Here is a 14,758-nt window from a genome sequence, read left to right as displayed (position 1 = left end):
TCGTTTTTGCTAGTTTTACCAATCCGCTTGCTTTTTTTGTGAAATTGAATCGTTTCGTAAAAAAAAAGTCTTCTTGACATTCAATGTGATTTTAGTGTTTTCTACCATTATTATATACAGTACAGAAAATTACTAAAGAAAGATACGCTGATTCTATTTGTTGGCTAAGTGTGGTTTTATAAGAATCAACATACACTGCTCGCGTTATATACAAGCTTATAGAAAGCGTCTGTGGCGCAAGTGGATGGCGTGAAATATAATGCCGTGTGTGCAACTACACAAATTGCACACGGACTTACGACATGATAAAATAATATTTTCTGATTTTGATTTCTACCTCTTTCATATCTTCCTCTGCTTGTCAGGTGGGTACTAGTTTTCGACATTTCTTCTCACGCTCATTTGTCAATTCCATTGTTTTTCTTCTTCTTTACTTTTCTTTTCACATCTCCCGCTGTACCCTCTGCCATCCTTTGTTGTCGCATGTATATGATCGTGCGAACCATTGGATGCTCTAGAGGGGAAGCCTCAAGGCCTAGGTTTTGTTACCACATCATACTCATAAATAATTCCTATTTATTCAGTTTGTACACATTTAACTTTGATCAACAGAATTGGCACATTAAATAAGTAGAGATACATTTTTCTAATGCTACACATCACTTCTCCGCAACTCTGCTCCGTCACGAGGGCACACGTTGTTGCTGATACAGTCGGCATGCATCCAGTCTTGGCATGTTGGACATTGAATCCAGCATATTCGATGGTTTGTGCTACCAGTGATAGGCTGCATCCGAAGGCATACAGCACACGCGTCCCTCTCGTCCTGCGCACAGTCTGGAATGTCCAGGACTGGCTTTCGCTTAGCCTGTTCTGCTTTGCGTAAGTGGGCACGCTAAAGAAATATTTTAGAGAATTTCTTCTTACATATGATTAGTTTCAGACCTTATGTTGTTTCCTTATCGGAGTCAGCGCTTGAGGGCAGCCGACCGGAGGTACGTCATGACGGCGAGCAAGGCGAGCGGTATCTCCGTTCCTTCCAACATTCTCTGCCAACAAGCCTAACCTCTTGGTTAGTTCGTCCATTTGCTGCAGCACCTGCTCTATCTCCATTCCCGTGCCTTCCGTTGGTTCTCTCATCACTTTAAGCATACTTTCACGAGCTGATGCATACATCTAAACGTATATTTTTGGTTCATGACAAATGCGTAAATTAACTATAAGAACCATTTCCATCCTTTGAAACATATCCTTGTGGCGGTCCTCTACATCTGTCGAATTTCTTGCGACCGACTCGTTTTCCACATCATCCACGACCACTACTTCCATCATCTCTTCGTCTCCATCGCTGCTGTACGGTCCATTATGCTCGTTTTCAACTTCTCCATCAAATACCGAGGAAACGTCGTCTCGATGCGAACGGCGTCCTAGCGACGTACAAAGTCAGATCAAAAGTTTACGAAGATTAATAGGCTGCTAGATTTACCTGACTTTGCGTACATCAGAGTTGCATGAACATGCACACAACTTATTCCACTTTTCACATCCATAGGACAAGTGCAAGCAAACGCATAAGGGCATGCACCACACCCTTCTCTTCGGCAATGATTGTTGAACTGGAAACAATTACCGACATGTAACCCTTAAACATTGAAGTATGTTCTCAAAACCTTACATCCTTGTCGCATGGGCAATAGTATTCCTCCACGCGATATGAGTTACTGTTCTCCTTCACTTCCCAAGTTCCAGGACCAACAACAGTGACAAGTTGCTGCTGCCCACAATATTTGTTGACAGCCGATGTGTGCGCCTTGTGATGTTGCTGGAGCCTGTATCTTCCTTCCTCCAGTCCTCTCTCCTTCTAAATAACCTAGAGTGAAATTTATCGAACAGGAATGTCTTGTTTGAGATTCCAACCATAATCTCCCGGTCCTCTTCCAGCTCGGTCGTAAGGGCAATGAGTAGTTGGAGGAGTCTGTCTATCCTCACGTTCGCTTTCCCTTCCAACATCTCATGCTTGAGTTTTTTATGGAAACGCTCACAGAGCATAGAAGTACTGACACAGGATCCTAGCCGCCCGAAGGCTGCCCATTGGTCCACTCTATTGCTCCTGTGAATGAATTCAGCGCTTGATTGATATTTCAGTTTGAATGATAACGTACCATGTGTTTTCCATGTATGACGCAAGCGTGCTTTCATCATTCTCACGAAGATACTTCAACATAGATGTGTACTGTGTTACGAAGACACTTCTTTCGCGAACAAGACAGATGTCTCGCATTTTCCTGAGGAATGGTTCGCTGAGGTCACGCTGAAAGAGCAGTATTCTAGTCCTTCCGGCTAGTTCCAGGCCATTCCAGCTACAAGCAATTGGAGTCTGACGAAGGTTACTTACGTTAACAAGTTTCGCATTAGCATTCCTCTTTATGGTTTGCTGTACGTGCCATAGGCATAACAGCCGTTTAGTCCACGACGATGGAAACACTTTACTGAAACCATTCCAAAATGTGTTGGTATCGTCCGTTATGAAGTTATCCGTGTGAAATGAGGGGAGCAACTTCTTCACGTGCTCAAACATCAACCCAACTTCCATATCAGTCATCCTGTCAAATAAAGTTGTAGAAGATATTACACTATGAACCCACAATATGCTTAGAATAAATCACCTATAGGAGAGGAGGTACGCAGCTGGAAGAGCTCTATCCCATTCATCCGCGACAATTACAGTGGCTAATCTTAGCGAATAAGACGTTAGGTTGAACGTATCATCCACACATAATGCCCTCTGTCCATACTTTCGGAGCCACTCTTTCTGCGTTGGATTTATGACGACTAAATGTATCTTGTAAGCTGCAACGCAGTAATTTTCTCCTGATATTATTTACCCAGCACGAATCCATGCATATGGGGCACGTGATAAGTCGAGGTGAATATTCGGCATGTTTTGTTCCTTTATGACGGCACAGCCCACTGATGCTGTTGAATGTCGCATCACAGAATTCGCAGTTATAAATAGGCTTCCCCGATACAGCAATTCTCCGGCTCTTCTTCTGAGCCTTGAATTCCGAAATTTGGGCTTGCGAATATCCATGGACATCAACAAGGTGCCTCTCCATTCTATTTTTAGCCATGCCACAGACCGGGCATTCATTCATGGCAATACTAGAATCACAACAATCCCTCTAGTACACAAAAGAGATGACAAAGTGAAAGAAGAAAAAATAACTTACTTGCGAGTCATATCCATTGTGTAGATTGGAAGTACGTTGGATTGGAATTAGGAGCAAAGAAAATTATACGACTAACTTGGTTAGGTACAACCTCTGATAATGACTTCCTTGCAGGCTTACATGACCCAATGTTGTTCCTCCAGATGACGGGTTATAAAGAGGTCTTCTTTTAACACCGCTAGGCATAAGGTATACTCGTTTTATTGAGGGGTCAGCAAACGTTCGCGTGGACACACCTATTGGCTCACGCACAATATTAAGAAGAGTATCGCGCTAGTAATTCTTCCTAGTACAATTAGGTTTTATTAGCACGGCAGTGCCTTAAAGGAGGTATCAGACGGAAACGTCACAGCATACATCAAGCTTCCCCTCCAGAGCATCCAATGGTTCGCACGATCATATACATGCGACAACAAAGGATGGCAGAAGGTACAGCGGGAGATGTGAAAAGAAAAGTAAAGAAGAAGAAAAACAATGGAATTGACAAATGAGCGTGAGAAGAAATGTCGAAAACTAGTACCCACCTGACAAGCAGAGGAAGATATGAAAGAGGTAGAAATCAAAATCAGAAAATATTATTTTATCATGTCGTAAGTCCGTGTGCAATTTGTGTAGTTGCACACACGGCATTATATTTCACGCCATCCACTTGCGCCACAGACGCTTTCTATAATCTATCGTGTTATATTAGATTTGTCAGTCGCATACGAAGTAAATAGTTTGGCGTTGTGGTGTGCCAAATTGCGAATTTGGAAAGATTCCATAATTATACTAGTGGATTTGGTTGCCATATCAACAGCATTGAAACCTGATGTCTTCTTTGATTTTTTTTGTGCATCATGCGTCGCCTATTTGTAGGTTATGTCACCTGTTGGCTTCATTCAATCGAGAAAATTGCATTTGAGAAGTTTTCTTCTAATATTTTGTTTTTTCCAATTGTAGATCTTGATTCCATATCGGGAAATACAAAATTTTATTACTGACAGACTGGGAATTGGACGTTATGCAGTCTACTGCTGTACAACGATTCAGAGTACAAATAGCTGAACATATATGTGCATTTATAATCTTACAAGATAGATCTAAGCAACATTAGATTTGCAGGGTGTTCGTAGTGAGATGGTTGACTGGGAATTTAGCTACCTCGATGCTAAAGGAAACTTCAGGTAATATGTCTTCTGTTAAATAAGAGACAAATAACGCCTTTGCATAATTTCAGAGGTCCTTTTACTGCCAAAGAAATGCGAAAATGGTTCGGTAGAGGTTTTTTCCACGCCGATCTCGAGGTATTTGTTCATCGAGGACATCTTGCTGAAAAAACAACAGTAGGTAGGTGGTGAGTTCTACATGCTTTCAGTTTTTCTAAAGCCATATTTGCTGTATAAATGAGGATACTTGGGCATTTCTGATTGTTTTAAGGAGAGTTGTGCATAATAAATGGTGAAAAAACACCATTCACTTTCGCCTGCCTACCTGTACAACCGATCATCCACCGAGGCTTTGTAGAATTTCCACCAGGTGTCACTATTAAGGTATAATCTTTAGAATATTTATATTTTGAACAAAACACTACGAACTAATGCGTGGTTAGTCATCCATTCTTACTGTGTTATAGGCTCAAAACGACATGAAGTACGATGCAGTTGTACGAGCGACCGCGCTTGAGGCGGTGCGGTAGAGTGTAGCGGATAGAATCTAGCGAGGACCCGTGTTAACACTTTTCACCGCTGCAGTTCGCAATTGTCCCTCTTCGATTCTAACCGTTATCTCCACCTTGTAGCGAAGCCGCTCACGCAACTTCAGCGTGCTTCGTATCGTTTTGACCTGTCTATGCCTGAAAACTACCATATCAACATATGAATAAGTGATTTTAATCGTTATATCACGCGAGACTTCCTTTAGTAAAGTGTTCCTATCGTTTTCTTCAGTTGTTTAGTTCCACTTTCGTTTCAGGATTGACTGTTGATAGACATTTTTATTATATTTATATTTATTTTTATGGGAGATAAAATAAGATAATGGTACATTAAAAACGATATTTCAACATTTTACTCTACATTTAAAGTGAATATTCAGCCAAAGGGAGCAGAAGCAGCCGAGTCGTCGTCTGTTACGAACTCCGACGTAATGCCAGCAAACAGTTCTGCAGGTCTAAAATTTATCTCTTTAAGAAATCGTGTCTTTTCTTATCCTTTCGAGTACTATAGCGTCACAAGGAGATCAAAAAGTAGCTACAACTCACAAGTCATCTTCTGAAAAGTTTGTCTCTGAGGTAAGGACGAGTGAAGCACAGAGACCTGACGTTAGTGTAAAGCAAGAAGCACTTCAAGGTTCAGCGTGTTGGATTTGTAATTTACAGTTAGCATTTTACTTGAATATTTCGACAAGACAACAGATTGCTCTTTTTGTTCCTTAGTATGCCAACTTCTACTATCACTGGATACTGTGCACACATTTTTTTAACACATTGAGGACCACGCGATTTCTAATTCCGAACACAGTATTAAACTGTTACTATTGATCTCTCGTTTACGATGCTTGTCGCTCTTATTATCCTCGTTGGTAGTATTTTTGTACCAACTCTTCCTTCCTGCTTCCTGGTAGCTTTCTCATATTTTTCGACACATCTTTGCATCGATAAGATTACTAGGTAATCATGTGTTGTTGCATATGCGGGAATGCACGCGATCTAATCTCGGGTTCTATTGTCGTTAATGTTTCCGTTTCTTCAATTTATTTAATGTCACGTGCATTTCTTTAGGTGAAACGGTAAAGGAACTTAATGTTACTCTAGCTGAGGCTAAGAAGGCTAGGTCTTGGCCTCTTCTAGCGCCTCCCGACAAAAAATATCCAAGAACGAAGAAGAGTTAGTTCCACTCTCATGATCCCACGTGTAATGATATCACTCTCTCTGCTCATATTCTGTTTAGAGATTTGGATTCAGCAGCAGTTTCTTGATCTACGTAGCCAATTCAGAAGGGCTGACCTAACCAAGTTCGACAAAGTTAAGGAGAACCAAGATCTTTGCGGAGTATGTACCCGGAAACAGTATTTGAGAACTCATCCTTGTTAGAAATAGTTAACTTTTGATTTTCAGGCTGTGTGCAAATTATGTTGTGTACGCTTAGCAGCACCAAGTGATGTTCTGAGACATCTAACAGTTGAAGATCATCAGAAGAAGGTTAATCATATCATTTCAAAATAATTCAACTTAGAGTGACCGTAGGTTTCCGAAAGGCAAATTCTCAACAAACTTCCATCGCATATGTCATTCCAATTAATTTGCTCACTTCGACACCTCATGTTTCTGAATTCCTGGCGGTCTTATAATTGTATAGTTTTGCTATTTTTTTTTCAAGTCGATGAATTTTATAGAAATTAATTCTGTTTAGGTGGAGAATGAATGTCAGATACTGGGCACAGAGTTCGATGATTATAAGAAGCGATTGCAAGTGATTGTCAGTTCATCTACAGGTGCAGTTAGAAAACTCCTTAAAAATTGTTAACTATGCTATGTATTTTTCGGTAGTAGGTATGTTTTAAAATCTGTAAGTTTCGAGGCTTTGCCATATTTTCTAAGATGCTCAACAGTAGTATTGAAGCAGAAATAATTGATACAAACTTCTTGAAATGTGGATTTTGGTTATTTGTGCTGTTCCTTCCGTTCAGTTGTCTTTACTTCATTTGTGAGGATCTCAAAGAGTACGCATTTGGTCCAGCCACACTGCCTGTTACTACAATTCAACTCGGAATCTGTAGTGAGGTTAAATGTGATCCGAGGGGTGACCAAATATTGTGCCATGCAAAGCACAAACCTACGCTGATGTTGCAAATGGTCCCCACATCTCGTCGTACCTATAATTCTGGATTTCCGAGAACTTTGTTTTTTCTAGATATGAAGTACTTTTGTAGAGCCTTTCAAATTTTAGCCGCATCGACAAAGGTTAGTAGTACTCCGTCCCTTGCTAAGCCTGTGACGACAAAGACAATCACGTCATCAGTAGCTGCAAATTCTTCTAAAGCGGGGTCGGCACCAACTTCGTCAAGAACTACTAACCTTTCGAATGTTACCTCGAAAGGATTTGTAATATCAACTGCCTCTAAAGCATCTGCTGTACCAACAGGTAGTGTGAAAACAGACCAGAATCCTCAAAAGAATCCATACCTATCGATATTTTCGCAAGCTCCTTCGGCTGCAAAAGAAGACTTGAAATCAGGAGATGCTTCATTTACCAAATTGATGCAACCAATTGGAACTACTTCGTCTCGTGCACTTACTGGTGCGTTGCAATTATTTTTATGTACAGATTTCACTGGAATCTAATTTGTAACAAGTTCTTTTGTCTTCCATTAGATATCGATGTTTTCAAGTTTCAGTAAATAACCTAAACCAAAGCCTTTAAAGGCAGCACATCACAAAATTGACGACTTTGCAATCTTTGCACCACACCACACCGAATTCGGGTTCCAAATTACGAGCATGAGCGTGACCATACTCGATTCCCCCGATCCTGGTGGGAAACGATCTTAGTTCCTACGTCAGAAGGCGTCTTTCTTGTAAGCGATCTGGTTACCTCAATAGCTTATTCATTAGTTTCCTTGATTAGGGTGCCGAAGAAAACTCATCAGTTGTCGACAGCACGATCGTGAACGCAGGGCATGTATAGGGGCTGCACGTTCTAAGGTACCTCGTAGGAAATAAGGCCGTTTCCCACACTATTTTTCAGGACGATCAAAGGGAATTCCGAGTCCCAAAGCTTGTGCCCGAAATCTAAAACACAAACGTTATAACATCGTCAAACTTCGTTATATGTTGCTTATCTAAAGGCAGCATGCCGTGAATCAAATTTGGTATGGATTTCTTATAGAAAACTTCTATACGGGGTGCTAGATTGCAGTAAACCATCTTGTTGGTTCCGCTCATCTTTCTGTGATCGTCGTAAGAAACGGGATGGAAATCGCTTTGACTCCTACGAGGTTGTTAGAACGCGCCTCTATGTACATTCCGTTTTTGTACGTTCCGTTCCCCGCATTCATTAGTCTATCTGCGTCTATTCATTAGTTTAACTTGAATAGGCTAGTATGGAGACCGTATTAATCCTCAAAGGCTCGCTCGTTGATGCGGCGCGTGTCCAAAAGTGGCGTGTTGCAATGCAACCCGTCGTAAAAAAAAATGGCGGCTTTCTGCTTTTTTTACAGCTACTGCGGAGAGATGACCGGAACCATCTGGTTTTCCACAATCTAGGACTCTGTATAAAAACTTCCCATGGCAAATCCGTACCACGTCAGATTCGTGGCATTCTGCCTTAAATCTCATGAAGTTTTCCCTTATAGGCATCACCCCACGAATCTGAGGTGGTACGGATTTGAGGTGGAGTATTCGTATACGGGATAGTAGATTATGAAGGAAGGGGTGATTCCGTCCATTTTTTCCTAATTGTCGTAAAAAACGGCCCGGAAGATGTGACACGAAAGACATGTGCACAAGGCTGGCGCACTCGGGTCGAACTCCTTTTAGAAAATAGTGCGCCAGAACGCCCAAAGCCGTATCTTCCTGGCCATTTTTTACGGCAACTAGGAAGAAATGGACGGAATCACCTCCCCGCCCTCATAATCTATTATCCCGTATACGAATACTCCACCTAAAATCAGCACCACCTCAGATTCGCGGAGTGATGCCTTTAATTCCAAGTTAGTCAAAATCGATACTCATGCAAAGCTCCGTCCAAATTGGTGCAAACTTAGGATTCGAAAATCCTGAAAAGGAATACATATTATGAACGAAATTATGAGTTTATATGGTTGCGTAAGCGACTGCGTTCGAAGCGGCGTGGTAGACCGTAGCGGTTAGGACCGTGGGAGAACCCTTGCTAGCACCACCCATCGCTACAGTTCGCGATAATTCCACCTAGATCCCAACCGCTGTCTCCAGCGCTTTTAGCGTAGTCGCTTGCACCATGCTTCATGCCGTTTTAACTACAGATGCGCACATTATGTGAACATCACAAGATCACTAAACATTTTCATGATTCCTATTTAAGATAAAGAGTTTGCCACAAGAATGGAAGAGCTTCGTGCACTTGCAGTAAAGATTGACACACAGAAGTTCGTTAAGATATTTAAAGATAGAATGTCGAATGTGAGTTCGTGTTTTTGAGTCATTCTGTACCTACTGTTTGTTTGAAATTAACACAAGCGTTTTTTTAAGTGTTACGGAAGTTCTTTTCAGAACTTCTGCACCTTATGTTCTGTTAGGACCGATGGTCCTACGACCTTCTTAGCGCATTTTGTTTCTCAGAAACATTGTAGCAAGGTAATCTCATCTCCATCATTTTCGTTCATTCATAAAGGTCCCGAATTTTGTGTTGTTTTCTTTTTAGATGCTCACAAGTGGTCTTCCAAAAGCAACAGAAGATGATTTTGGATTGTGGAAGAGCCAGATACTGGCTGCTGTCAAGTGATTTTGGATACTTCTAGGAATATGTAGAGCGCTTGTACCCCTAACAACACTCATTTCATAAGATTTTTCCACCAGTATTTGCTGACTTGGCTGGTTCCTTTTTGGCAGCCATAGTATATTTTCCAATTATTTTACCTCACCCACTTTATTGAATTTGTCCAAATGGATGAATCCCCTAACGAAACTGTGGTAGGTGTTTGTAGGTTTTCCTCAGCAGATTCGTTCCGATTCTTCCATAGAAACACGTATATTGGACCCTTCTACCCCATCTCTTCATTTCATTCTCTTATTCTTTCTTCGTTATTCTTTACGCTATTCTGTTGATAGTAGTTCACATCAGAGTAATAATATATGTTAGTCTTCTAAATAGTGGTGTATGCGCAGAAACATGTGTTGGGTATGACTACTGCGGCGCGCTCTTCGCTTGAAACAGGACCTCAGGGGGAACGCAAAAATCGTGTCACTGTCACTCTTGTCCGCACAAGTACCAATACCTACAGCCTTAAATTGCAGATTTGCCTGTCTCTTATGTGCGTTGTGTATACTTTCGTATTCCCTGTGTTGTGAGGATATTTTACATTCCCTATCATCAACTTACGATCTGTAGTAAAATAATGCAGGAATTTTTTTGTGGTGTAGTTACAAAAATATTGACGAATTTCTCTTTTGTTTGAGTTGTTGTTCACAATCGTTCGCCGTGATTAGGTAGCTTTTACGTGGAACCGTCATTTATGTTTAGCAGACACGTATAGAACAAATACAAATACAAATATGTAATACAATTTTGAGTAGGCGTTTAATTAAGTAAATGAAATTGGTCAGAGTGTTGAAACGTGATTCTTCTTTTTTTTTGTGTATACTTTCGCATTCCCTGTGTTGTGAGGATATTTTACATTCCCTATCATCAACTTACGATCTGTAGTAAAATAATGCAGGAATTTTTTTGTGGTGTAGTTACAAAAATATTGACGAATTTCTCTTTTGTTTGAGTTGTTGTTCACAATCGTTCGCCGTGATTAGGTAGCGGTCTTTTTTTCTTTTTCTTTTTTTCTTTTTTGCGACCAAATCCTTCCAGTCCACTCACAAGTGGTTTTTTAGAAGATTGTGCTGAAGTCGAAACAATCTTCGGGATCGATGAATTGATACCAGACTTGTCAGGCAGGATGAAAACACTGATTTGATATTCACCGGCTAGCCACCGCAAGCCATTGTTTAGGCGACCACGCATCCATAAAATCCCAACAATCCCGATTTGCAGTCAAATGGTGCACCCCAAGCGGATTAACACGCCATAGAGCTTGGCCTTTATCCTTTAATAATCACAATAATAATAACACCAATGACACGTTGTTTTTTTTTCATCTAATGAAACAAAGACAGTTGGTAGATTTGAAATTTTCAATGCTTCAACCTAATGGTACCCATAGCAAATCGTGCATCGCCCGACTCAAGCAGACATCTTTTACGTGCCACCGTTGTTCACTTAATCGATAGCAGTCATAATAATTACGGATGATCATCTGCATCCGGCTCATGGAAAATGACATAACAGCAGGCACAACAAAGACAAGCAAGAATAAAAAGAATAATCACAAAGAAGATTGTTGAGAAAACCAGCGCAGTACTGTACGTGAGCTGATCACAGTAGCTCTCCTTGCCGGAAGTATCAAAAGTGACGTATTCGTAGGCTGTATAGACCCAAACACAACCAGCAATAAACCTGGAAATATTCAAGCAATAAACCCAGATTCAATGTGGGAACCAACTGTTCGCTAATCTCGCGTATTTCCAAGTGATCCACAAAAAAAAATCTAGAGAAGGGAAACCATACCATACAGGTCTGAAAACCAAGATTATTCCATCGATCACACGAACGTAAAGTGGATACGATTGCTCCCGCGATTCCTAAAATCACTTTTGTCAGAGAAATTAACCTGTTCTGTAAATGTAGCTATTTAGCAATTGTTCAACAAGTTGATAACCGATGGTGGCGTATTTGTAAGGTCGTAAATAAGCATGTCACCCTTCAAATGTGTTTTTCCTACGACTACAGTGAGTAATTGGACATGTGATTCTTTTGACAAATTCTCTAAACACTCAGTGTTCGGTGAACGATAACGTTTACTTACCATTATATCCCGCTAATGAGACTGTAATTTCCAATGAGTCAGCTGGATTTGATTGGACAATTTTATAAAACCGCACTGCCCACAATGTTTCTGTAGGACTTTTTTAAACTTCTATTATTCAAAGTGGGAATTAATACACTACTAGTTATTGATTCAAGCTTTTTTGCTCAAGGAAAATCAACAGGAAATTCATGTACGACTGACGAATTAGAGCTGTGGTAAGACAAGAGAAAAAAGAGATTTCGCCCTCGCTAATCTCCTTATTCTTCTTAAAATGTGTTCTAATACAGTATCTGAAGTATAGATGTACGAAGCACTTGAACGGGAAATAAGTACCTTTTACTGAAACTGATTACCTTATATACTTTGTAGAAATGGCTGGCTATATTGACCAGTGAAGTGAGCGAAGCAACAATCATCCAAACGGGAATCTCGTCCCTCACTGGACAGTTATCAAAGTTCAGAAATCCAATGACACCCATCACTACGTAGAACATCGCAAAGAGTACGACCGCAATGTTAGATGTCACTGAAATAAGTGGAACTGTGTTATCGGGTCAGAACGACCTGAAGCTAGTGCAGCTCTGTGAGTGGCTGCGCTCGAAGCGGCATAGTGGAGCCAGCGGCCACAATCGAGACGGGACATTTGCTAGGTCACCTCATCTGTGCAGTCACGGTCTAGCCAACGGTGGTCTCACCTCGGCCGCAACCGCTGGATTCACCGCGTGGCTGCACTAGGCTTCATGTCCTTTTGATCCGAATATGTGATGCTTGGTATTAGGCTGGTGCAAAAATAATCCACGTTTCTAAAGATTCACTTCGAAACTGTAGAACTCGCCTCAAATTCGACTTTATAAATCGAAATAAGGACCATTGCAGTCCACACATCTTTGGCAACAAGACGCAGGTTTGCTTATTCCTGCTGCATAAAAGTCCGAGCTTTTTGACTCCACGAACTTCCGGAAGTCGTTCTCGGCATCACCTTGGTTCTGGAAGATCTTACTTCTTAGGCAGCTGTTCAGATCCTTGGAGAAGTGATAGACAGTTGGCGAAAGGTCTGGCGAATATGGTGAGTTAAGCAGAGCCATGTAGCCTAACTCGTTCACCTTCAGTAGCCTCACTTCTGAAATGTGTGGCCGCGCATTTTCGTGTAGGGGGATTGGGCCCTTTCTCTTCACCAACGGCGGAAGAAGAAGATGGAGTTTCCGGTGCATTTTGTCCAGTTCTTTGCAGTACTTCTCTGCAGTGATGGTCTCACTAGGTTTCACGAAGCTGTAGTGTATTACACGTGTGGCATACCACCACACAGTTACTATGGTCTTCTTTGAGTGCATTTTCGGCTTCGGGAAGTGCTTGGAAGATTCATCCTCGTCCTCGTATTGAACAGGACGCGTCCTGTTGTCGTAAGGGGTCCATTTCTCATCGCACGTAACAACACGATCGAGAAATGGATTGTTCTTGTTGAGTAATAAAAGCGTTCAGCAGATCTCAAAACGGCGATTTCTGTGGAACTCGCTCATGTGTCACCCACTTGTTCAACTTTTTCACCTTTCCAATAATAAGTTAAGGTTTACGAAGATGTAAGACCTTGGATGTTCGAGCGTTGACAATTTCAACCCGTAGTTCTTAAGTTCATCGTTAACGCATGGGCAAACAAAACACTGCATTTAGTGTGATTGGACCAACTTAGGTAAATGCAAAAGGATTGACGCTTCGACTCTCGATGAAGTGTAACAGCAACGAAAATGACTAGATTTATAATTTTAGCATGAGCTAGTCAGTTGTTGAAGTCGGTCAGGAATTCCACATTTCCTTTCTTTGGTTTTCGGGAAATGTGGCGACGATTCATGTTGTTTTACTTCTACAGAGTGTACAGTTCATTTTACAACGTGTTCCGGTGAACGAACGGTGCAACGTACGCAGTTCCTGACAGACCTTCAGAGGCATCCTTATTGAACCACATATTGACTTGAGTTTGTTATTTTATCGTTCTGAAAAATTTCCAAAGGATTTCCTCACACTTACTTTGTGTTGTAAAAATTTGTTTGTGTGCGAGGTGCGCAAGTTCCACAGTCGATTGGATGGCACTACGGCTAGGTTTCCTGGAGATACGGTGTCCTAGAATTACAAGCTTTTAATAGCTTATTCAAAATTTGCAGGACTTTATTCTTAGGAATTAATATACCTCTCGAATATCCTCCATTTGTTAAAATTTGTGATGTTGCAGTCGACATCGATTAATAAAAACAACTTTTTCATTAGGATAGGACCGCAGCGCACGGTTAAACTGACACCACACGACCTAATCAAATTTGATGGCGAGTTTTCTTCTCTTAATGCTATCATACTTGGAGTCAGTGAGGAAAAGAAAGTTATAATAAAGTGAAACTCCCTACTAAGTGGTGAGCAGCGAAACTAATTCAGGCCCAGTCAAAAATACTTAGCAGCCCATGAATGCGAATCAGAATTGAGCAACAGTGGTGGCCACACTGTTCGATTACCAAGTAAAAATGTGAACGGAGCGAATGAGAAGATAAATTGCCATTCTTGGAACGGGGCGTGATATGGGCGTTCTGTGTGCCTTAGATACTGTCGACGATCAAAAAGTTATATTAAATATTCCTTTAAATTGTAGCGCACCCCAAAAATAAATATTTGAACAGATTGGTCTTGATTTATCGAAAATTCTTTTTCCCTTTTCCGGGACTAAACGTACAATATTTGCTTAGGATTTGTGGATTTTTGGTCATAAAAACTCTAATTTTGGTTTCGTTCATCAGTTTTACATTATTCAAATTTTCACAGTATTCGGAAACAACGTTGTTTACAATGAATATATGTAAGAGAAACAATGGTGATCCTAGATTCTTCAATATGATTCGATTTTCCTCCAGAAAGTCTTTTGAAACGGAATCAGTTCGTTTCACTTGTCTTTTCAA

At 40.9% G+C, this 14,758-nt stretch overlaps 3 protein-coding genes across 7 annotated transcripts; 1 reads left to right on the top strand and 2 right to left on the bottom strand.

Annotated features, from left to right (window-relative positions):
* Positions 1-398: 398 nt before the first annotated feature.
* Positions 399-3,247, bottom strand: RB195_001501 (uncharacterized protein; the record flags this gene model as incomplete). Of its 3 annotated transcripts, none has more annotated exons than XM_064198306.1 (11): positions 399-514; positions 675-837; positions 946-1,176; positions 1,228-1,427; positions 1,487-1,616; positions 1,676-1,861; positions 1,918-2,110; positions 2,163-2,311; positions 2,396-2,603; positions 2,667-2,832; positions 2,972-3,131. In XM_064198306.1, the coding sequence occupies 11 exons, from the start codon at positions 3,129-3,131 to the stop codon at positions 399-401; spliced, it is 1,902 nt and encodes a 633-aa protein (XP_064054186.1). The 3 variants fall into 3 exon arrangements, with proteins under 3 accessions (XP_064054186.1, XP_064054185.1, XP_064054187.1); XM_064198304.1 differs by lacking the exon at positions 399-514 and adding an exon at positions 3,231-3,247 and having other exon boundaries at positions 653-895; positions 2,972-3,162; XM_064198305.1 differs by lacking the exon at positions 399-514 and having other exon boundaries at positions 653-895.
* A 1,102-nt stretch (positions 3,248-4,349) lies between these two features.
* RB195_001500 (uncharacterized protein) lies at positions 4,350-10,801 on the top strand (the record flags this gene model as incomplete). Of its 3 annotated transcripts, XM_064198303.1 has the most annotated exons (15): positions 4,350-4,396; positions 4,450-4,559; positions 4,650-4,762; positions 4,846-4,899; positions 5,307-5,379; positions 5,992-6,096; positions 6,161-6,261; positions 6,328-6,411; positions 6,623-6,704; positions 7,160-7,354; positions 7,415-7,510; positions 9,272-9,369; positions 9,460-9,543; positions 9,611-9,687; positions 10,789-10,801. In XM_064198303.1, the coding sequence occupies 15 exons, from the start codon at positions 4,350-4,352 to the stop codon at positions 10,799-10,801; spliced, it is 1,332 nt and encodes a 443-aa protein (XP_064054183.1). The 3 variants fall into 3 exon arrangements, with proteins under 3 accessions (XP_064054183.1, XP_064054182.1, XP_064054184.1); XM_064198302.1 differs by lacking the exon at positions 4,846-4,899; XM_064198301.1 differs by lacking the exon at positions 10,789-10,801 and adding an exon at positions 5,438-5,560 and having other exon boundaries at positions 6,791-7,510; positions 9,611-9,691.
* Positions 10,802-11,196: 395 nt separating this feature from the next.
* RB195_001499 (uncharacterized protein) lies at positions 11,197-14,053 on the bottom strand (the record flags this gene model as incomplete). The annotated part of the gene is made up of 5 exons (XM_013452578.1): positions 11,197-11,410; positions 11,522-11,595; positions 12,176-12,348; positions 13,845-13,937; positions 14,005-14,053. 5 exons carry the CDS (start codon positions 14,051-14,053, stop codon positions 11,197-11,199), a joined length of 603 nt encoding a protein of 200 aa, XP_013308032.1.
* Between the last annotated feature and the right edge of the window lie 705 nt (positions 14,054-14,758).

Source organism: Necator americanus, chromosome IV, assembly GCF_031761385.1.
Source record: "Necator americanus strain Aroian chromosome IV, whole genome shotgun sequence".
Taxonomy (NCBI): Eukaryota; Metazoa; Nematoda; class Chromadorea; order Rhabditida; family Ancylostomatidae; genus Necator; species Necator americanus.
Note: the sequence above shows the minus strand (reverse complement) of the source record. Positions and strands in the feature narration are given on the sequence as shown.